Here is a 23,162-nt window from a genome sequence, read left to right on the forward strand (position 1 = left end):
CTCAAGGGGACAGTTTCTGTTGCTGTGGGAACCTGAACTTTGCATTTCCTGACTTTGGGGTAATTAAAATGTCAGCCTTAATGTGGCATTAATGGAGTTTGCCATAAAAACTCCTCTTTGTTTTGTTCTCTAAAAAAATTGCTTAAAAGTTCACACTGAACCAAGTGTACTGATATCTTCAGGCTTGGGGACTGAGGCAAAGGGGTGGGAGGGGGAAGGCCAATGAAGGTGGACGGCAAGAGAGAACCAAGGAAGGACCTACCCAACTCCTCGACAGCGTTCAGCCCGGCAGCGTCATGCTACCTGCCCAGCTAAAGTTAAACCCACCCTCACAACAGTTTGGTAATGTGTAAAGGTTAAATTAAAAATAAATAAAAACTGCTAATGCGTAAGCGCATCTTGGCAAGGACACAAAAAATGAGATGATCTGATGAGGCCAGTGCAAAACCTGAGAAGGTAAGTAACCACGGATGTCAGCTTCCAACGAAACAAAGACATTGGACTTAGGTGGTTCTACAGCCCAAAGCAGGGAGACTGCCAACGGGGGTGGGATGGGGGTGGAGAATCGCCTCTCCCTTCAGTAGGAGCCTTATTCGGGGGAAAACAAAATGGGAGCATCTTTCACATGTACATGACTGTGATGTGCTACGGCTTGGTATTTGTCAAGAAAGGTTTTCCCGCGGAGAGCTTCGTCTGCTCTCCTGACTTGGTTTAGTCCTGTTAAGTGTTTAGAGGGAGAGCCTGGCTCGGCTCATCCTCAGCCTGTGCAGTGGGAACTGTTCTGTCAAACGCCTAGGGGTTTGGTACCCTTTGCATTCCGAAACTCATCCTGATGCCTTCCGCTCCCATCCTCTGCGTTTGTTTACCATGAGATTGTTAGAAATGGTGACGAGGTGACAAGCTAAGGGGTGATGGGGGAATATTGCTAAAAGGTGATGGTAGTGGGTGCACTGAAAAGCAGCACACATTTCAGTAGCGGTATTAACCTCATCATTTCACCGAGGAAAGCGTTTCTCAGCCATATTCCCTCTTGCTTTGACTTTTACTGGGATCTTCTGCTGAATTTGAAGTGGCTCGTAGGTTAAATAGCCAACTGAGAATTGAAGGGGTTGGACTTGTTCTCTTTGCTCCAAAACACGGCCTGTGTGCTTCAGATGCAACAATGCCATGGCTTGCCCACCCCGATCAGTTCGTATGCAGAGCTGACTTTTCTTCCGTGGGGATGCTTACCCATTGTGTTCTATAACCTCGTCACCAATATGAGTAGTTGAACATTTTCAAGATGCCTGTTTCGAGCCAGGAATGCCATCTCCAGGCTCAGAACTGAGAATGCAGGCTGCTCACAGTGAGGGCAAATCCACAGACATCCCCCTCTCCCCCTCCCCGTGTCTGAACGAGGTAACTACTAAGCACGGCATTCATCTATCTGGGTGTCAATTTTCTCAGTTTTCTCATCTGTAAATTGGGAAGAATTATAATGACTGATGGGGAATGGACAATAAGGCATGACTAAGAATGATTTTGCTCAACACATGACAAATAAAAAGGTGCTGTAAAAATTCAGGCACTTGTGAAAGCTTGGAACACCACATACTGGTGGAATGTTTCCGAAGTTAAAGATACTAGCAAGTCAAGGGCACTATTTTTAAATGCTCCAAATCTGTTAGTTCTAAATAGACACTGAATATTTTACCTTAAAGAAATTAGGCTTTTAAATTAATCTACGGTAAGAGTGACATTTGAAATTAAAAAAAAAAAAAAATCCTCTTGAATGCAAGAAGAGCATCCAAAAATCTTAACAGCTTAAAATAAACCTCTTTCCTGTCTTCTCTCAAGCAAACTCCAAATGGACAGATTTCTGTGAATCTTTCCTCAAAACAATTTTCTTCTAAGTGTAGGCTCAAATCAGGACAAACTACAATCCAAATATATTTGGGGAAAAGTATAATCAATTTAAACAACAGGTTGGCGCAGAGAAGACTTATACATCTTAATGGCAAAATCAGAAGGACTTTCTGAACAGCTGGAGATTAGTCTTCTCCTCCCTATTTGTTCTGCTTCCAACTGTATTCAGACCTTACTGAGCTTGGATCCACTGGCTTCCTCAGGGTCACCAAGGGGCTGTGCCTTGTACATATTCCAAGCTAACGCCAAGGCCTAGTCAGATGATGCTTATGGTAAAGTATAGTACACAGAGCCCAGTGCTCTTTCTATTCAGCAAAACATTCATTTTATTGTAATGGGATTTCTGGGCTAAGGCCATTCTATGTAATCTTCCCCATAAGCTGTGGCAGAAAGCCAGGCATTGGAGGTCTGCATGCAGGAGCTCCAGGTCCTTCTCCACAGGAGCAGGCTACCTTCCTGGTAGGTAGGGACAGTACGCACATGTCTATGGGCACCGTGCCACGCTATTTTCCAGTTCTTCCTATAATTACTGTTAGGCTGGAGACTGCCAGGCAAGAAGGCCAAGGATGTTACCATTTTGATGGTCCACTGAACACAGTCCCTGCTTCTGACCCCCAAGTTTCTGTATAGAAGCAGCAGCTTTGTACAACTTACATGGGCTGCAGAGACTTGGAGCCTGTTATTTCTCATTTCGTTTTCTAGTGACAGCCGGAGTGTGGTCTCAGCTCAGTCACGAGTAGAAAAAGGCTCCTTCACCCAAACCCCAACCCCTTGGTCACGTCCCTTTATCCAGGGACTATTATGACGAAGAAAGTAGGGAATGGAATGTCCCAGGCTCATTCACCTCTCACCCTTTTTGCGGAGTTACGTTTGCTTTGTCAGAAAAATAACGACAGGAGATTTAGAATCTCATTTCCTAATTAATAATTTTTGCTTTGTGGACAGGATAAATGGAGTCCTTTTTTGAAAATAAAACTTTCTTGGTCTTATCTTAATCCAAAGATGAATACGCCAGCTTTCTGCCTGACATCCACTGTGGAGATCAGTTCTGAATAGTTGTCGGGTATCTCCAAGACTAAAAGGAATATTCTTTCCGATTGGACTCCAAGTGATTCCATTCTTTTCCATTGTCAACACATGTGTTTCTTTCTCTCTGAAGTATTCAGTTACGTTTCAGAAAATACCTCCTAAACGTGATTTATCATCTTTCTTAAAATAGAATTTGAAGAAGTGACGACTCTCAGATTAGTGGGAAGACAGCAAAAACAAACAGCAACAGAGTGATTTCAGTAGTGACAATCTCATTAAGCTGCCCGTTTCCAAATTTAGCCCATAGGCAGTTTTTTTAATTAAAAAATATTTTTAACCTAAATTCTTATTGGCTACGTGAAGTCTGGGTGGCTTCTGAATTCTTGGAAGCCATTCTCTTTTCTTCTGTAAATTTATGCTGTCCTTTAACCACTTCAAAATAAATTAAAAACTGGAAAGACAGAAATTCAGCCAAGCTACAATAACTAATGCAAAGCTGACTTGTGTTATGTAATCTCAAAATGGAAGTTTCCTTTTGAGGTCCATATTTGGTTGTTCAATTTTGTCATGGTGGAAGTACCATCATCCAGATCATGGGGACAAAAGAATAATTAGAAAACAGCAACACGGCTTCTGTGTTTGAGTCAATGTTATTAAAGAGAGTGTGATGGATGTAATTAATCAGCCTTTTGAGGCCACATGGCTGGTCACCTGGGTTTGAAATACACTCTAGTTTCGAAAATATAGACGTTGGCTGACTCAAACTGGTGGCAAGTTACCTTTGGCTACTTTAGAAGAGACCAAACGGAAACAGCTTGCTCTGAATGCAAAAAAGCCCGAACCCGGGGGAGAAGCCTGCTCCCAGCACCGCGAAGACACCATCACCTTAGTGGTGTAAGTGGTGTACTCACAATCAGATGACCCGGTGTGAGCGTGAGAGTTTGTCAGTGAATGTGTTGAGTGGATGAGGGCTGGGCCTGGGGACAAAACAGCTTCAAAGTTCAGGCAGGGAAGGCCCGGCTTGGCGCTGGATCCACCCGGCTGAGTAATCTCATTCTCCTCAGATGCCTTCTGGTTTTCAGCTGTCTTGGGTTTCTTCCTGAAAATAAACAAAGGGCCCTTTGAAGGAACTGACTGCATATTTGGGAAAAGGCATTTTTAGAATCTGTTAAAGATAACTTGATTTTTTTTTTTTTTCTGAGGGGGGATGGGAGGGAGTCCAGTATGTCCCTTGTTTTAAAACAAGCTGATTCTTGTTTTTTTCCCTCCAGTAATGGCCTAACTGGGAACACATGAAAGCATATGGGCCAAGCAAACAGCACCACATTTGGACTCTGTTGGCTGCATAAAAAGACCCTGTCCCAGAACTTCAGACAGCTTGAGCTACGTATGGCTGACATTATCCAAGAAAGCATCCTTTTTTCCCCCCTTAAGAGTTTTAACATGGTCTGGAAAAATACTAGTGGAGGTTTTACCGTTCTAGCATTTGTCAGGAAGCTTAGAGACAGGACCCGTGGAGTAATGGGAGGAGCACTGGACTGGGAGTCTGGAGACTTGAGCTATGGTACTAGCTGTGCCTCTAACTTGCTGTGTGGCCTTGGGCACCTCACTTCACCTCTCTGGGCTTCAGTTTCCTCATCTGTAAAATAAAGGGCTTGGATTAGAAGGCCTTAAAGGTTCCTTCCAGTTTTCAGTTTCTAGTCATGGAACACATTATGTAACAGTCAACTTTCTTGCTGTTATTAGATTTTATTTTAGATCAACACATAATTTCAAATCACGATCTAAATTTGCAGGTTGTACAGATGAGAGGGGTAGTGATGAAAGGATTTGTTAAAGCAGCAAATGAAAAGTGAAAAGAAGAGCTTAGACTCCAGTAGGTAAAGAAGGAAGGTGTCACACAGAGATCCTCTATTCCAACTCTTTACCCACGTGAAGCTTAAGATTCCCTTTGTTTTTTGATTTAGTACATGATCCTGGAGTACAGGAGTGTGACTGTGTGTTTGGGACTGTGTGTTTGAAAAGAGATGGGTGAAGGGAATTAGAAAGTAATTGTCACTAATTGTTTGGGACCAGGAATAAGAAGTAAAACAGCTCAGCCATCAGTCAGCTCCTCTCCCTAGAACCATGTAACTGATGTAAATGAATAAATACTTAGCTTATGCTGCACGCACCCTAGGCCCTAGTCAAACCCAACTGGATTACTTGTCATATCCTGAACATCCCCCCCCAATTTTCTTGGTTCTGTGCCTTTTTTATCATCATGTGTATGGTGAACAGAAAGAGTATTTTCTTTCATTTTTTTGGTAGGAGAACATGTGTGGTACAGAATTTGTTGTAAGTAGGTCTGTTCCCATGTTTCCCTTGTTTCTCTAAGCATGGCAATGGACTTGTTATACAGAATTTTTGTATTGAAATTTGCTGTACTGGGTAGTTAAATCTGCCCTTGCAGAATATGGTATTATGATTAGCATGCTGTGTTTCTGGTCCAACAGGTTGTGAAATCAAATCTGCTTTTCCAGAGGGCAGGAGGCAGAGATGGCATGGTAAAGATGAAAATAGAAGGAGAGCTTTCAGACATATTTTTCAGGATGGAGGAAGCCAGTACAAAAGCAACAAATTGGATTCCTTTACCCACCCTTTGTTGAATGGGTGACTAAGGAACAAACCCCCAAATCTTGAGGGTCTACATGGACCTTCAAGGAGCTTGTTTCCGGTTTTCAGTGTAGGGAAGTATCCGAGATCAAAGTTTCCAAAACCCAACTCATTTTTTTCCCATGGAAACCAACGCTTCCTCTACGGTCCCTATTTCTATCACTGCTGTCTGTCACCAGGTTTGCCACCGGGTTGGAAACCTCAGGGTCATACACCTTCCTCTGCCTTAAAGCCAGTTTGTCAAGTCCTGACAATTGTGCTTCCTTCATATTCTGCGCATCTATATTTCCATTGCTATCACCGTAACACCTTTTATTCAGACTGTTGTTTACTTTCTGACTCCCAACCTCCTTGACTTCTCTACTCCCACAGCTTTGATTCACTAAATCTGAGATGACCACATTAGGCTGACAGTCAAGGTGAATTCCATGTCTATGAGACTGTAAACTCTCTGAGGGTGAAAAGAATGTCATAGCTATTTTTGAATTCCCTGTGATCACCCATTCGTTCCTTCTTCCTTCCCTCCCACTATTCATTTATTCATGTATTCATTTCACAAATACTTATGTGCTTATGATGTGCCAGCATAGGCTAGGAAATAAAACAAGCCTGGTTTCTGCCCTCCCAGATTTGCTGTCTAGTGTATACCGTTAAGCGGAGTTGCTTAGACAAAGCTGTCATTCAATATAGGTGTGTTGATGGAATGAAATTGAGTTGAAATTAAAGTATATTTTGAAAATAGTTATAGTCTGAATCCCAATTAAGTTTCCTGTTCTTTATGCAGCAGGGAAATCTACATCGACTGGCTGCTTTTCCTTTGAATCCATGAAGTGCATTTGATAAGAGTAGGACCACTTTGCCCGCTGAAGCTAGGCTGGTCCTCATGAATCATTTAAATATCGGGATGAAACACTGACAGACATCACTTAACGGAAAAAAAAAATTATTTCTGATACTCATAAACAAGGCCTAGGCTAGTTTCAGACGTGTGCTTCAGGAAATTAAGGAAGCCCTCTTTCAAACATGAGTACGTGGTCAACCCACCAACATTACTCTTTTATTTTTAACTTTGCAAAAGTTGTATTGTTCTTTATATCAATGGCCTTGCTTCCTTCCCTAGATTTGATCCTGCTTTCTAACTGACATCTTGCACCATATTCTCCTGTTTGTTGTCTCAAGGGTCACCTCTGGAGAACATTCAGAGCACAGAGGCACTGAAACCACTTCTACAGACAGAAAATACTGAAAACTCAACCTTTGGGCTCAGCCCTTCATTTGCCTAATATCACTTTACTTGTCCTTAGACCACTGGGCCGTTTCCCAACTGCACAGATAACAGAGAGACACTCATTGTCCTTAGAAACAATTCATTTTCCATCTCACTCTCTAATAGTTCTCTTGTACTCCTTTTTCCAGACCTGAGAAACACTAAAACGTGGCAGCAATCTACATCTAGACATGCACAGGTGCAGTTATTTTGACCCTTTTATTTTATTTTGCAGTTATTTTTGCAGTTCATATTTTATTAAGGAGGAAAAAGCAAGTCCTGTAGTAATTCATTGAAAATACCTTCTTTGGCTGTGTAAAAGAATTATATAAGCACAGCACATCTGAGGGCAAGTCTCTCCAAGCCTCGGTGGCTGTGCACTATTCCCTGGAGCCTGTAGAGGGCAGCAGCACACCGGCGGACTCCAGGCAGCATGTCAGGCAAACTCCCCACCACACCAGAACCTTCCTTCTGGTCACCATGCCAAAGGTTGGTTTGCCAAGCTCTGGCCGGCCGCTTAGCCTCTTTTCTCCCTCTCTCTCCTCTCCCTCTCCCTCTCTCTCCCTCTCCCTCTCTCTCCCTCTCCCTCCCTCCCTCCCTCCCTCAATGTTAAAATTATACACTCTGATGAAGTCGCCCCTCAACCGGAAAATGAAAGCTCCAGTGAAAAATTAGGCGAGCCAACGACAACAAAGAAAGAAAATGGGAGAAAGGAGAAAGGGGGCTGGTGAGGGGGAAGGATTTAAGAACAAGAAAAGGGCAGATGTTTCGTAAATACATGCAAAGCAAAACTGGGTGTACGCGAACACTTCCGCAGAGAAACAGACCAATCACTGTGCACTTCCTTCCGCCGCACGGGTGGAGCTCTGCATTCAAAAAAAGTGTGGCCGCAGGCACCTGCGTTTCAACGGTCAGTTCTGACATTCTATCTCCCAATTGTCCAAAGAGAACAAACACATTTTCATCTCCCCACTACAGACATTTCTGTTACAGAAGAAGGCTGCTTCAAGAACTGGGAAGGCGATTTAAGGTGACGGGAGGCTGAGTTAGCCAGCAGGACCTACTGGTTTTTAACTCTCCTTGTGCTGGCCCTGGCAACAAGTTTTGGGCTGAAACATAGCAGTGAGTAAGGCTGTGGATGATGCTGGCTCTTTCCTTGCTAAGACCGTATTTTATGTGTCAAGAAATATACATGAAAACATACTGAGGAGATGGTAGGCGTTAAGCATGTTAAATGCACGGAAATTAACTAGGTCGGTGGCATTTGATGTATAGATTTCACACTTCTTTGCACATATTGCACACATACAGTGATGGCAATGCTTTCGACAACATATGGAAAATAAATATTTTATCTGTGTGAGCTCTCCTCAGTCTCCGGGGGCTGCTGAGGGAAGAGTGTTCTCTTCTGTCCCCCTCTCCCAATTTTCTCTCTTCGCTGGGCTCCCACCCTCTCCTGCACATTAACATGCCTTCCACTTATCAGCCTGGTTGGATGGAAAAGGATTAGTCAGAACGTCTTTTTGATAAATACTCAGTCACTGGATCATGACAATTTTGACCCATGACCTTGCTCATCAACTCCTTCCCCCACCCCAATCGTTTTGGCGTGGTAACTATTTCTTTGCTCTCCTTCCCAATAATACATGCAAGAGGCTTAGTAGAGTGTTTGGGAAGAGGGGCAAAGGGGAGGTGGTAACAAACCACCCCAGTGGGGGTTGGTAGTAGAACTGAGCTCTACCATCAGTAGCTGTGCACCCTAGGCAGATTCCTCTGCTTCTCTGGGCCTCAGTTTCCTCATCTGTAAAATGGAAATAATAATACCTTCTAGGGCTGATGTGAGGATTAAATGAGACACTTCCTGTCAAGTGATTGGCATGGCGCTGGCGCATGGTCAGTGCCCCATGAGGGCAGCTCTTTCACAGACAGCATCAGTTCTGCGGTTTTCATCATTTCACCTAGAAGGAGGCACTTCCTTTATCTTTTTTAATATCTAGCTTTGGGCAGGGGCAAATGGATTGTAATTGCAGCAAAGGCAGAAAGAACGCTAGGATAAGCAAACTCTTCAACACTTTGATTTCACCGTATTACCCCCCGACACATTCTTTCTGTTCACGTGTTTGTCACTGCTGCTACTACACTATTAGCTCCTCTTGAAGGTGAGGGTCAAGCAAGCTACACTTGGCCTAGAGAAGCCCATCAAACCTGAGCACTATGGTCTAGTCATTGAAACCAACCTTGGCACTCTATCTTATCACGTCTTCTTACAATTTATCCTTTCACCGCTTGGTCTAATGTTCTCGGATCCATTTAAGATGTTTTCATGATTAAAATATTTTATTCTCCCAATTTTTCAACCTTCTTGGCAAGGTTGATTTCTAATGTTTTTCAGTATATTTCTCCCTCACTGTATCAGTCAGGATCTTGGCAAGAAACAGATGGCACACTCAGAGGTTTTAACTGAAAAGAGTGTAATGAAAGGACTCTCTACTGGGGTACAGAGGAGGTTAGGGGATCCCCAAGGGATGGTGATACACCAGGGACTAGCAATAGTGTGAGGTTGTTAATCTCAGCTTTAAACTGCTAAACTGAAGGGGCAAGGAAAGGGGTGGAGTTCCCTAAGTCTAGTCAGAACTGGAGTAGGGAAGGGGCTGGACTCATAATACCCTGACCCCACTCTCCTCCCACTCTCATGTCTCTTGCTGATGCGTCCTGTTGCCTAAATTCAAAGGGAAGCCAGAGGAGAAGGCAGCCTAGGTAACGTGGTCCGGAGAGGTCGGTCTCCTGGGCCACGCATCAGGGCAGAGAATGTTCTGGGGTTTTGTGTATGTGTGTCAGGGGTGAGGGGGAGATGAATAAGCATACCTATTTTCCCCCTCTCCATCTCCTTTACCCTTTTCTTCTCAATTATACTTTCTGGAAGGAAAGACACAGCAAATCGAATGAAATCAGTTCTCTCTTAGTGTCCATTTACCTGTTTTGTCTATTTGTAATTTATGGGGGAAGAAAACTGAACATAAGCTATGTGAGAGCAAGGATTTTTGGTTTGTTCTGTTCGGTGCCACACCCCTAGTGCCTAGAACAGTGCCTGGCACATAGTAAATGCCCGGGAAATTTTAGTTGGCTGAGTAAATATACTCATGTCTGCTGTGCCAGACGCTACATACACATTATCTCATTTAGTCATTGCAACAATCCAGGTAAGTAGGCAGGTTGCCGAGCCCAGTCGTGCAGGTGGTGTGGGAGTGGGTAGGCTTTAAAATCTAACACTCACTCTCTCCTTACCCACCTCCAGGCCTTGAGACTTCACCCAGGTATTGTGAATCCATAGGGAGGGATACGTTTATAATTAGTCCACATTTTTATACCATATTCACCTTACTGAATGAAGGTTTGCACCTATCAAGTCTCTGTAAGTTTTATTATTTCTCTTTTACATATGAGGAAGCTGGGTTTCTGAAAAGCAAAGGCTGCAAGGATTAGAACTCAATTTGTCCATTCTCTAGGACCTGCAAAACATGAATGCAGGCACTGGTATTCTGCATAGGGGAAATATGTCCAATGGCACAAACAGCCCGGCTCCCTTGTGGGCTTCCCGGAGATTTTTAGGAAATCTTAGCTCCTGATTTCTAGGTCTGGTTATGGGTTCTCTGCAGTACAGGAAGGTAGGAGTGGCAAAGACTCTCTTCCCTCCCAAAGGATAAACCAGGCTGAAACTTTTGAACCAGGCTGCATCCCGGTGTGCCTGTGATACCTGCACCGGCAATAGTTACTCTGTGATGAAGAAAAACTCAGAAAACTCTCCAGATGTGGGGATTTCTAACGCATTCTTTCGCTTGAACTTAAGGACGAATGAAGGTGATTCCACAAGCAAGTTCCTTGCACGGGTATGGAATGAGGACACTCTATTTTTGACCTTTGGTCATGTCTTTAGTCCCCAGTCCCTCGAGCGCATTGGTACTGTAGATCAGCCTAATGGTTCCCACCTCCAACCTGGCCAGGCAGGCCTGCCTATTGCCTTCATATCCGTCACCACCAATTACAATTCAGGTGACTGACAGCATTAAAGGTAAAATGCAATGCAAAATAAAACAACACAAAACTCTGACTTCATCCCTTTGGGTTTGATTTATGCCAGAATAGTTAAAGACGTAGAAAATATGAATGTGAAAATCCTACCTGAAGCCTGAGAGGGATGTTAGTCTCCCAGGTTTGGCGTTTTCCAGTAACCGAAATGTCTGTAAAACACCATCCCGTTACCTTCCTCACACCATATAGGAAAATGTGTAAATATAACAACCAGAATGAGTTTTTGTTCTAAAATGTATAATTATTTTGCATGCATAGCCTCTAAGTAATTTAAATTTCTGGCTTTTCTAGTAAAAGAGAGCATATATTCATCTGTTACTTCTAGCAATGATCAATGAATACTTGATGTCACTCTTTGATCAGTATTTTTCTGTAGGCATCATAGCTCCTACCCCAACTTATTTCTGCAACTTGACTTGCAAGGGTTGTACTTCTCCTACGTAAATATCTGATGTGGAGGGAACTAAATCAAGTACTCAGAGCTATGCATCCAGAGGGCAGAGCTGACCTGGGCACAATGGTTTGAGATGTGGCCGAAGAAGCCCGCAGCTGCAAGGGTGGGTGTTGGCCCCCTTGAATAACAAGGAGACCACAGCACGGGACACAGAGATGCAGCTACATCACAGGTGGACACAGGCACGGAAAGCTGGCTCTCGGATGTGTCCAGCGTGGCGTGAAATGACAAGCTGCAGTGAGATTCAACAGAATGGCAAAGAGGGGTGATGAGAAGCAAACAGATAGGGCTGGAGCTGCCACCGCTTCAGGCAGAGGCGCAGATGACCAAGCAGAACAGCACCGGTCCCTGCAAGGTGCGCTCAGATGCAGCTCAGCACAGCCACCCCGCGAGGCAGGCGCGATGCTACCCAGGGAGCGCACTGCAGGCTGGAAGCGGAGAACCAATGCAGGCACTTCAGGACTGAGTCTGGTCACCTGGCTGCACCCAAGAGATGAAGCCATCTAAAATGTCATCTGCTCTTACAATTGTGTGAGTTTTTTAAAATATTAAACAAAGTGAACTAGGAAGCCTTTCACTGGAGGCATAATGTACTCACAGTAGTTTTCAAATAAATGGTGTCACTCTTCAGGTAAATCACTCCAAGGCTTGGGCCTAGTGCAGATGTTCATTGGGGCAGGGAGCAGAGAGCGGCTGCATCTGGATCAGACAAGGAACAAACAAAGATAAGGCTGTTAAATGAAGAGGTGATGCTGATCGCTCATGCTATAGAGCCAGAACCGTGGGACTCGGTTGAGAGTCGGGTCCTGCACTTTGCACCAGAGAACAGTGGGTCAGGGGAGGGAGATGGAGAGGGCGTTGTCCAGGCCCCGTTTTCAGTGTTTCCACCTGACTGCCTGGTGTGAAGCTGTTAACAGCACCCGCCAGTGTGGAGCTGACATTGTGATCCTGAGTTGGAGTTGAGGTGGAGGGTGAGGGTAGGGGAAGCCTGGCCACAGCGGACTCTTCTTCCAGTGTTCATTCCACCGCAATCTCTCTCTCATTGCTGCTCTGAGATTCTTGCCTATCTTAAAAACGCCCACTGACCTGGCCATGTTTCTGAGCTCTTGCCTTCTCTCCACCCTTCACTACAGCCTCTGTTTTCTGCCATATCCTCTAACCCCGAGGAGTTCAGCCTCAGGGGCTACAGAATGGACCCTTGTCTGTCTCAGAGCCTCAGGCCCAGAAGTCTTTTCCCAGGACTTTCCCCTTTGGCCACACTGCGCCCTGATTACCACTTTATTCTGGAAACTCTCCTCCCTTCTCATTGGGACGCTGCATCATCCTGACTTCCCGCTCTCAGTTCTCTTCTGCCTCTTCCACTGACCTGCCTTCTCTCTCCTGTTTCCTAAATGCAGACAGGCCTCAAGATTCTCTCTCTCCTCAAGCTTTGCCTACACAGCCACCCTCCATGGCCTCAACAGTCACTTCTCCATAGAGAACACCCACATGGCTATCTTTAGTTCTCGCTTGTCTACAGAGCTCCTGCATTCTAAATAACTGCTGGTTATCGGTTCATTGATTCATTTGCTTGTTTGTTCATTCATTCATTGTTTACACAGACTCTATTAGGCACCTAGAAAAGATGAATAAGATGGGGCCTCTAACTCTGAGAAGCTCACATCTCCATCATACACTGCACAGGCACTTCTAATTCAGAAAGTTTCCAGCAGAATTCATTGCCCTTCCCTCAAAATATGTTGCTTCTCCAGCCTTCCCATTTCCTGCTACTGGTACCATCTTTGTCCAGTTACTTGTGACTACAATCGAGGCGTCTTCTTTAGTTCCTCCTTTTCTTTCATTTCCCATATCCAATCAGCTGCCAGCTCCTGTGGTTTTTACTCAGGCTGTGAATCAATACTCACTTTTTATCCCAACACCTATTGATCCTTTTATCACCTGTTGCCTAGACTTCTGTGAGTGCCTCCTAACCGGCTTCCCTTCCCTCAGATTCTCTTTACCTCTAGTCCATCCTTCACAACAACACTACATTTACTGTTCTAAAGCACCATTCTAAACACATTACTCCTTTGCTCTTTGCTTACTGGATTAAATACAAACTTCTCAGCTTGGCATTCTAGGCTCCTACAATATAGCCCCAATCTAATTTCTTACTCTTTTCTTCTACAGTGCATTCTACACTGCAGAAGTCCCACTTGTTCCCACCATGGTCATGGTCTTTCCTCCCCTTTCCCAGTGTCTACATAGAGCTTCTTTAGGGGTCATCCAAACACCACCTTGCTTATGAGACATTTTCCAAAGGAAAGTGCCCTTCTCAAATCCTTAAGCACTTTTTGCACCACTCCCTTCCCACGTTCTATGGACTCTAATAATTATTTCTGTAATTTGTCTCCCCCCGCCAAGCTTCTTGAAGGCAGAGGCCATTTTTACTTTGTACCCATAGTGCGCAATGCCTTGAACACAGGTTAGTGCTTAGCTGATGTCTGCTGATTCAGACCCCAAATAGACAAAGCAATTTTGAGAAAGAAAAATGGAGCTGGAGGAATCAGGCTCCCTGACTTCAGACTATACTACAAAGCTATAGTCATCAAAACAGTATGGTAATGGTATAAAAATAGAAATATAGGTCAATAGAACAGGATAGAAAGCCCAGAAATAAACCCACATGCCTATGGTCAATTAATCTATGATAAAGGAGGCAAGACCGTACAATAGGGGAAAGATAGTCTCTTCAATAAATGGTGCTGGGAAAACTGGACAGCTACATGTAAAAAAGTGAAATTAGAACATTCTTTAATAACGTACACAAAAATAAGCTCAAAATGGATTAAAGACCTAAATGTGAGACCGGACACTATAAAACTCTTAGAGGAAAACATAGGCAGAACATTCTCTGACATAAATCACAGCAATAATTTTTTTTGATCCATCTCCCAGAGTAACGGAAATAAAAACAAAAATAAACAAATGGGACCTAATTAAACTCAAAAGCTTTTGCACAGCAAAGGAAATCCCTCTGTAAAATGAGGGGTTGGGGTAGATGAGCTTTAAGGTCTTTCCATAAACAAAATGAAAACACAACCCGCAGATTGGGAGAAAATATTTGCAAATGATGTGACTGAGAAGGGATTAGTCCCTCAAATTTACAAACAGCTCATGAGGCTTAATATCATCAAAACAAACAACCCAATCAAAAAATGGGCAGAAGACCTAAACAGACATTTCTCCAAAGGAGACATACAGATAGACCAGAGGCACCTGAAAAGATGTTCAACATCACTAATTATTAGAGAAATACAAATCAAAACTACAATGAGATATCACCTCGCACCAGTCAAAATGACTATCATCAAAAAATCCACAAACAATAAATTCTGGAGAGGGTGTGGAGCAAAGGGAACCCTCCTACACTGTTGGTGGGAATGTAAATTGGTACAGCCACTATAGAGAACAGTATGGAGGTTCCTTAAAAAACTAAAAATAGAGCTACCATATGATCTAGCAATCCCACTCCTGGGCATATATCCAGAGAAAAACATGGTCCGAAAGGATACAGTTCATTGCAGCACTGTTTACAATAGCCAAGACATGGAAGCAACCTAAATATCCATCAACAGAGGAATGGATAAAGAAGATGTGGTACATATATGCAATGGAATACTACTCAGCCATTAAAAGGAATGAAATAATGTCATTTGCAGCAACACGGATGGACTTAGAGATTGTCATACTGAGTGAAGTAAGTCAGACAGAGAAAGAGAAATGTATGATATCGCTTGTATGTAGAATCTAAAAAGAAATGATACAAATAAACTTATTTACAAAATAGACTTAGAGAACTAACTTATGGTTACCAGGGGAGAAGGGTGGGGAGGGAGGGATAGTTAGGGAGTTTGGGATTGACATGTACACACTGCTATATTTAAAACAGATAACCAACAAGGACCTGCTGTACAGCACAGGGAACTCTGCTCCACGTTATGTAACAACTTAAATGGGAAAAGAATTTGAAAAAGAATAGATACATGTATATGTATAACTGAATCACTTTCCTGTATACCTGAAACTTTCACAACATTGTTAATAAAATATACTCCAATATAAAGTAAAAAGTTAAAAAGGTTCTAAAATAAAAAGTTTATTAAAGAAAATAAAAGCAATAAAGATGCTTGCTTAGAGTCATGGAAGCTGAGATTGAACTGGAAAGACCTTAAAGCTCATCTACTCCAACCCCTCTTTTTTCAGATGAGGACATCAAGGGAATTGACTTGCTCAAGGCCACATCCTTACTAGCAGCTGAGCAACGACAATTGATAGAAAAGGTCACTAATCTCTGAATATCTACCAGTGTTTCTTGGCACGAATAGACCCAGCAGACCATCAGCAGTGACCAGACCAAAGAGAGTGAGGGGTTGGGTGCATAGCCTGCAAGGATACACTGGGTTCCACAGAAAGAAAAACTTTGTTTCACTTATTCACTTCAATAAATCAAACTAATAAATGTCCTTTTATAGTTAACTGATGTTTAAAAAATGAGGGTGGGTTTAAAGAACAAGGAAGCACACTTTTTAGCATTACCAGAAGAAACAATTGTGACAATACTGCAAGTACCACTGGGGTGATTCAACTCAGGGTGAAAAAGCAGAATGAAGAAATTTCTCATGCTTTGGAAAAGCAGTGGGTTCAGCTGAAGTTCTTGGTGAGAACATGCTGTGGTAAGTCTATGGTTAAATTCATCTTATAGAAACATAGGCTATTGGAAATCTTGCTATTATGCCACACCAATAAATCTTTTTCCACCTCTCTTTGCCCAGTATTCATCCTATAGGCTTGTTTAAATTTTTACTTATTTTCCTTTCATTATATCACCAATCTCCTCGTAGAAAAGGATAGATGACTGCTCCCAGGTCTGTTCTAATTTTCGTCCCTTGTTCTTCTCTTGTGGTAGATGAAACATTAATTGTTTAATCTCCTCTCTAGCCTCATTCTCAAACAGAATCATTTTCTTTCTCCTGAAGATGTAAAGCCCAACAAAACACGTTGTGGGGATAACAGTGTTTACCTAGGTGAGGAAAACAGACTTTTCCAGGGGATCTCAGTAGATTTTACTTGTCCAGAAAAGCTCAGCTCTCAAATGCTAGCCTCTGGCCCTACAAGACTTCACCTGTCTCCCCCAGGTGAGCACCTTACTCACTGTTACTCACCAGAGGAGAAACGGGGTACTGGTCATTATATTCTCTTTGGCCAGTATGGTGGAGCCATGCTATGCATTGAGAGATCCATTAAATAGTAACACCCACGTAGACAGCAAATTGGGCTCAAGAGTTCCTCATAGTTCTTTTTTTTTTTTATATAAGCAGATAGTTATTTTTAATTATTATTTATTTATTTATTTATTTTTGGCTGTGTTGGGTCTTCACTTCTGTGCGAGGGATTTCTCCAGTTACGGCAAGCGGGGGCCACTCTTCATCGCGGTGCACGGGCCTCTCACTGTTGTGGCCTCTCCCGTTGCGGAGCACAGGCTCCAGATGCGCAGGCTCAGTAGTTGTGGCTCACGGGCCTAGTTGCTCCACGGCATGTGGGATCTTCCCAGACCAGGGCTCGAACCCGTGTCCCCTGCATCGGCAGGAGGACTCTCAACCACTGCGCCACCAGGGAAGCCCAAGAGTTCCTCATAGTTCTTACTAAACCATCACATGGCTGGACAGTTATCAACCCTTCACCAGACAGAGCTTCCTTCTCTTTTCTTCCCTTGGCAACTACATTAAAATGATAAAGGAAATCACTGGTCGATATGTCTAGTACATTGCAGTGAAAAATCACCTGGAAGCATACACACCCATTGTGTAATTACATAAGTACATTTTAAGTAGGTCTAACATTCGATTTAAATTGTGCATTTTATAATTAAATGGAGACATAATCTTTCTGTCCTTTAATCACACTCCTCTTTCTCAGCTTCACATCCTCTTGCTATGATTTTCCTTTCACTTTTGGGCAAATTGTCACCTCTATCCTTCTTATTTCCCTCTTGTCTTAGCACACACCCGAGGGTTTTTAATTAGAACTATTGCATGGTGTGTCATATTTCATTACTTAAAGAGCAGTTATACTCTAAAAAAGACTCAGTGAAAATGACTTGAAGAGGTTTCATATTTATCCTTTTTCAATGGCGTCCATATCCAGTGTACTCAGTTTTTAAATCAAAAGGTAAAAGGCTGCTGGGGTCATACATTTTTCCCAGAATCTGGAAATCCAGCTATTCTCTCTGCCACTTACATCATCACTGTAATAAAGACTCTGCCCTGGGAGCCCAGCTGGCAAGGTTCTGAATGGTGCCAGAGGCAGAAGAGACAGTGGGTCATTTCCATTCCAGACTGCTGTATTGTTGACAGCTCTGCAGATCTGTCTCGGAAGCCCTTAGAGAGCAGAGCTGTTATGTAACACACTGCCACAGATTGCTGCGAGGAACTTTCTGTGGAGATCTCATTTCAGTATGGCCATTCCCCTTTGGAAATCACACCAAATCATTCTAAAATGACAGATGGGGCTTCTCTGACAAAGGCTTACAAAAAAGATAATAGTAACAATAATTTGTTTGATGTCTAAATGTTGTTAGGGACTGCATGAGGAATTTTTATGTGTAAGTTTATTCTTATTTAATCCTCACAGCAATGTTGTGCTGTAGGTGTTAGTATACCCATTTTACAGATGTGGAAAAGTGAGACTCAGAGTGCTTAATAAACCACTCCAAGATTAGAAAGCTGTGGGTAGTGAGGCCAGAATTCAAACCCAGATCTTTCTGACTCTAAATCTGTGCTTTTTTTTCCTACACAACAACTGCTCCAACACAGTATGGACACATTTCTAGTTCCCACTCTGATTTCAGCACAAGAAACAGGTTTATGTTATTTCCATAATGGTTCAGAGTTACTGAAAGAACTGGGAGTACAGATCTCAGGTGAAGGAACTCTTTCAGAAACTATCAATAAGTATAACTCCTTCCTAGCTTCTTTCTATTTGAAGATGAGGGTGCCTTGTCCTTGTTTTCTCAAACTCTAATGAACAAATGAATCACCCAAGATCTCTGATTCAGCGTGCCTGGGGATGGAGTCTGTGATTCTACATTTCTAACAAGCTCCCAGGTGATGCTGATGACACTGATCTGGGACCACAGCTCCTATGTCTGACACTCACCTTCCTACTGAGGGTTGTTTTCAAAGGAGCAGTTCAAGCTCAAAAACTTGGCTAACAGCTCACATGGCATGCCTGACTTCTGATTGGGCCAGTTTGTCAGGTCATCAGGCATTAGACATAATTCAAGGAGTTTCTGGCACAGAGCACATCGTGAAAAAAAATCATTTCTGGATCCCACAACTGGAAATTAAAATGATAATGTCTCTAACATATGAAGTTCCTATTTTTTTGCATTATTGTTATTTTTAACAATAGTATCTGGTAATACTTCAAATAACACCTTTCCTCTGAGAAATTCAATGAGCTTTACTAACCTTAATTGTCTAACAGCGATTCCCAGGTGTAGAGAAAGCTGTCTCAAAGATCACAGTAAATTTAAAATTGTTCACTTCCCTCCTTTTTCACCCCAAATGTATTGATGAATTAGTGGTGAGGGGTTACTAATTGGCAAAGACCCACTAGCTCATAATTTGAGGCACAGGAAATTTCATAAAGCAAGGATAAATGCAAGAAATAATCAACAGAGAGATGGTTGTGAGTGCAGAGAACGTTGGTGAAAGAGAAAAGGAGAGCGTTAAAAAGAAGTAAGAGTAAGGAAGGAAAAAGCAAAATCATAGAACTAGCTGCATGACCTTGGATGAGTCATTTAACCACTAGGTGGCTCAGCTTTTTCATCTGTAAGAAAAGGAGGTGAATTTTATGATTTTAAAAGTCCTTTAAAACCCTAATAGTCCCCTGAGAAGAAAGATGTGGGAGTTAAGTAGCTCATCAACCTGTTAAACCACTAAACCTGTTAAAGAAATCTGTTTGACTTTTAACTTTTTAACTAATTACCTGAAACAAATTCCCAAGTCTATATTACCAAACCCACCTCCCTGGAAACTGATGAGAAAACCATCTAATGAATAAGCCGCCAATCATGGCCAGCAAAACTAATCAGGAACCCCATCTTCAGCTTTTTGATGCTACAAGAAATGTTTTACTTTAAAAAATTTTAGCTCCTTAATTAATCACTAGTTAATACCCATGTCCGGAAGAAGTACCTCTGGTGGCCTGAGGACCTCTGGGATAGCCCTGCCAATAGAAGGTCCCACTCACTGCTTGTCCCTTTAAATCTACGTTAATTTTCTCTACAGGGATCTTGATTCCTCTTTGACAATTAATAAACTCTGTTAATAAGAGCTGCACATCCCAGGAGCCTTAGTGTTGTCAGGTACAGTTGATTTTTGTTTTTAAAATAAAAGATCTTTGGGACCAGGTGAGAGATAGATATATAGATATAGATATATACATACACACATACATATGCATATATACACATATACAGGTGTTTATACATATGATGATACTTTTTCTGGTTTTAATGAATACCTGGTGATGGAAACCCCTTCTCTAAGTCATTTGATACTGGAATCTTCCGGTCCAAGAAGGCTGCCGCAGGACCTGGTCATAAGGTCACTTTAACCTCCGTAATGAGGATTCCAACATGAGAACAATTTAGGGTGCAGCATGTTATTTGGTGTTATATCAGAGTTATCTATACTTTGCCCCTCGCACTGAGTATGTTTTCTGGACTAATCATTACATTTGTGGCCAAATGGAGAAACATCAAAATGGCATTAGCCAGAAGAACACATTGTCACTGTCTGCAAAATGAAAGTCACTTCCCTCTTCCTGCTTTCATCACCTCCATAGTAATCTGGCTACCCGTATTAAATGCTTCCTGTGCAGCAAGTCTTGTGCTTGGCACTTTTTGTACATTATTTATCTCTTACACTCACTCTTCAGAGATGGGAATTATATTCTGATTTTATAGATGAGGAAGCTGACGTTTAGGAAAGGTGAAGTTTTTTTTTTTGCCATAGATCACGAACCTAGAGGGTAACAAAGCAGGGCTCTAGGGCCAGGTTTTAACCACAATGCTTTGGGGCTTAACCTACACCAAGCTGTGATCACTAAACAACTGATCTCCTGCCTTCATTTCACTGCGGTTTATTTGAGGTCCTCCTCATAGGCTTATGGTATTAGATTCTCCATCATGGTCCACTAATGCCTTCTTCAATCTTTTTTTAAACTTTTCCAAACGTTCTATGCTTGATTTATGTTTTCCCTCCCTACTTTCATTAATATGTCAACCTAAAACCCATTACCTTTTCGACAGACCTTTATCATCATTTTTTCAGCTATTTCTTAGCCCTCGTTCTCATTCCAAATTACTCTTCTGAGGCCTCACATTTGACCTCAAGTGTTCTAACCCCAGCTTGAGAATTCCCCTTCCTTAATGCCTAAGGAAACTACTCTTTTCACCTGGTCCATTAGTAGGCTCCTGCTGGCTTCACCGGATGTTTGTCGAGTCTGACCTTACCCCGTGATCAACCATTTCAGCACTATTCTCAACAACTCGCCATATTTCCTTGCTCCCCTGGCCTTCTATGTACAGGGCCCCTTCTCATGTTATTCAGTTATGAATCCATATCACCACTCACCATTCCCTCCCACTCTCAGTACGAAACCCTGCACACGCATGCCATCTGCATACCCGTACTCCTTGCTCAGTGTTGTTTCTGAGTACAAGCCTACAGTAGTTTTTCTTCATACGTTTTACTTCATCAAGTCTCATTCTTCATTCTCTTTTTCAGTTGATGACCTTGCCTCCTACATTAGTAAGAGGATCTAGAGCATCCAGTGTGGTAAGCTCACTGACTGGCTCTCATCTCCTTCTCCAATATCTCTGAAGTTTTATCATTTTGTTTCCTCAAGATATATCTTTACCTTTTTCTACATTCTCCTCCTATCTTGGAGTTTATCCTCTCTACTTCTGGTCTCTATCCTTCCCTTTGGTTCCATCAGGGATATCTTTTTTTTTTTTTTTTTCTGTACTTGAAGACAGAAAAAAATAGTAATACTATTAGTACTTCATAACAGTACTAAATTCATCATAACAGTATAGTGTTTTTCCCTGTCATCTACTCCTGCCCTTCAAAATCTTTACAGCTGGTATATCTCAAAGTGAGTTTTATAGAACACTAGAACCTCAAGATGAACCTCAAAAAAAGTTTGTTGGTCAAACAAATATAGGAAACACAGAATACTATATGTCTCTCTTACAAACTCATAATGCCCATAAGGATATTAAAGGTGTTGAAGACCCCAGCATTGTCCAAACTTACTGGATTACAGAACCATCCCCCACTCCCCCATCTTTCTACCGGCACATTTATTAACTTCAGAATATGCTTAGAGAAGATGCTTTAATGGATTTTCCCTGGCTCTAAACTCTTTAGCTTGGGTATGTTAGTCCACTGAATCTGTATCAAATAAGCCCTCTCAGATTTCCTTTCCATCAATACTCCATTTGGTCTAAACTGGTTAACTTACAGAATGTCAGAAAGACTAAGCACATTCGTATCTCTGAGACTCTGAACATACCATTTTGGCTGCTTGGAAGGCCTCTATGACCTTTTTGTTATCTAGGCCTTTCCTTTCTTTCAAGGCCTGTATCAATCATGTATCTGTTATGAAAACTGTCTCAGCCCATGCTGACCTCTGCTACTCATTTAACACTTAGATAAATGGTTGTAGTTTAACCCCTGTGTCCTCTATCACTGGTAAGAATGTAAATTCTCTAGCACATAGACCTTGGTTTACACATTATAAAAACTCCAGCACCTAGGGTGGCCCTTTGTGCAATACTAGGGGGTTATAATCATGTTATTAGAGGCCGTGAACAGAAATAGTTAACACTGGGGCATGTTAGGTCAAAATTTGATTTCTGTAGCTATGGGGTCAGTTTAATATGCTAAAGGCCCAGGTGAATGTACCACCGCCTTGTGGGGAAGAAACACCATCCATTATTACCATCATCACCTCCACAAATGGTAACATGTATGCTTTGGGGAGATGAAGGCTAGATCTAGAAGAGCAAAGGCAGCTCTGTTCTTAGGTGAAGATGAGACTTTGCATTAGTTGACTCCAAATGGAGAGAAGACTAAAAGAATCTAGGACCATCAGAGGACCCATGAAAGGAAGCAGTGGAACATATGCCTCTCTACCAATGAGGAAATCATCATTCATGATCATTAAATCGTGTACCTGGATGATAAAGGAAAGCCTCTTTTCCTGCACAAGGACGTCGGTCTTGTGCGAGGATCCACTGCTTATCACCACGCCTGGGACACAGAATATGCCATTCTGCAGGGTAGCAACCACCTGCAGGACGTCAAAGGACTGAATGTGCTCCTGCCTTCCAGGCATCTTCCAGCCTCTATCTCTTTGGGTCAATCTGGAGACACGTTGCATTGACGAAGTTAAGACAGCTCGGCTGCCGCTAGCACAACATGTTACCCCCAAACAATGAATTCCATCATTCCTGTAAAGCTCTTTTTCTGCCATACCACATAGACCACTGAGAAGATTTTAAGTCTCAGGCGAGTGTGCAATAACCAGATATTAAGGGACTTTGAGTTTTTCAGATAAAGTGTATTCTGAAGTTAGGACTTAATGGATTCTCTAACAGTGAGTTTGTAGTGAGGCTAGGACTAAACATTTGGTCTCTTGATGTCCAGT

The 23,162-nt window shown here is 42.4% G+C and overlaps 1 protein-coding gene across 12 annotated transcripts in view; it reads right to left on the minus strand.

Moving 5' to 3' along the window:
* ZBTB20 (zinc finger and BTB domain containing 20) overlaps positions 1-23,162 on the minus strand; it is an 809,727-nt gene that overhangs the window by 41,170 nt on the left and 745,395 nt on the right. For 9 of the 12 annotated variants that reach the window (XM_060298087.1, XM_060298086.1, XM_060298084.1 and 6 more), the window contains 3 exons: positions 11,998-12,098; positions 4,410-4,573; positions 3,846-4,033 (listed from right to left, as the gene is read on the minus strand). In XM_060298087.1, coding sequence (XP_060154070.1) covers positions 3,846-4,033; positions 4,410-4,420 — 199 coding nt within the window. In that variant the 5' untranslated portion in view covers positions 4,421-4,573; positions 11,998-12,098. Of the gene's footprint in view, positions 1-3,845; positions 4,034-4,409; positions 4,574-7,158; positions 7,202-7,683; positions 7,789-11,997; positions 12,099-23,162 lie in introns of those variants that run through there. The other 3 variants (XM_060298093.1, XM_060298092.1, XM_060298094.1) reach the window with 3 other exon arrangements.

The sequence above is a fragment of the Globicephala melas genome, chromosome 4, assembly GCF_963455315.2.
Source record: "Globicephala melas chromosome 4, mGloMel1.2, whole genome shotgun sequence".
Lineage (NCBI taxonomy): Eukaryota > Metazoa > Chordata > Mammalia > Artiodactyla > Delphinidae > Globicephala > Globicephala melas.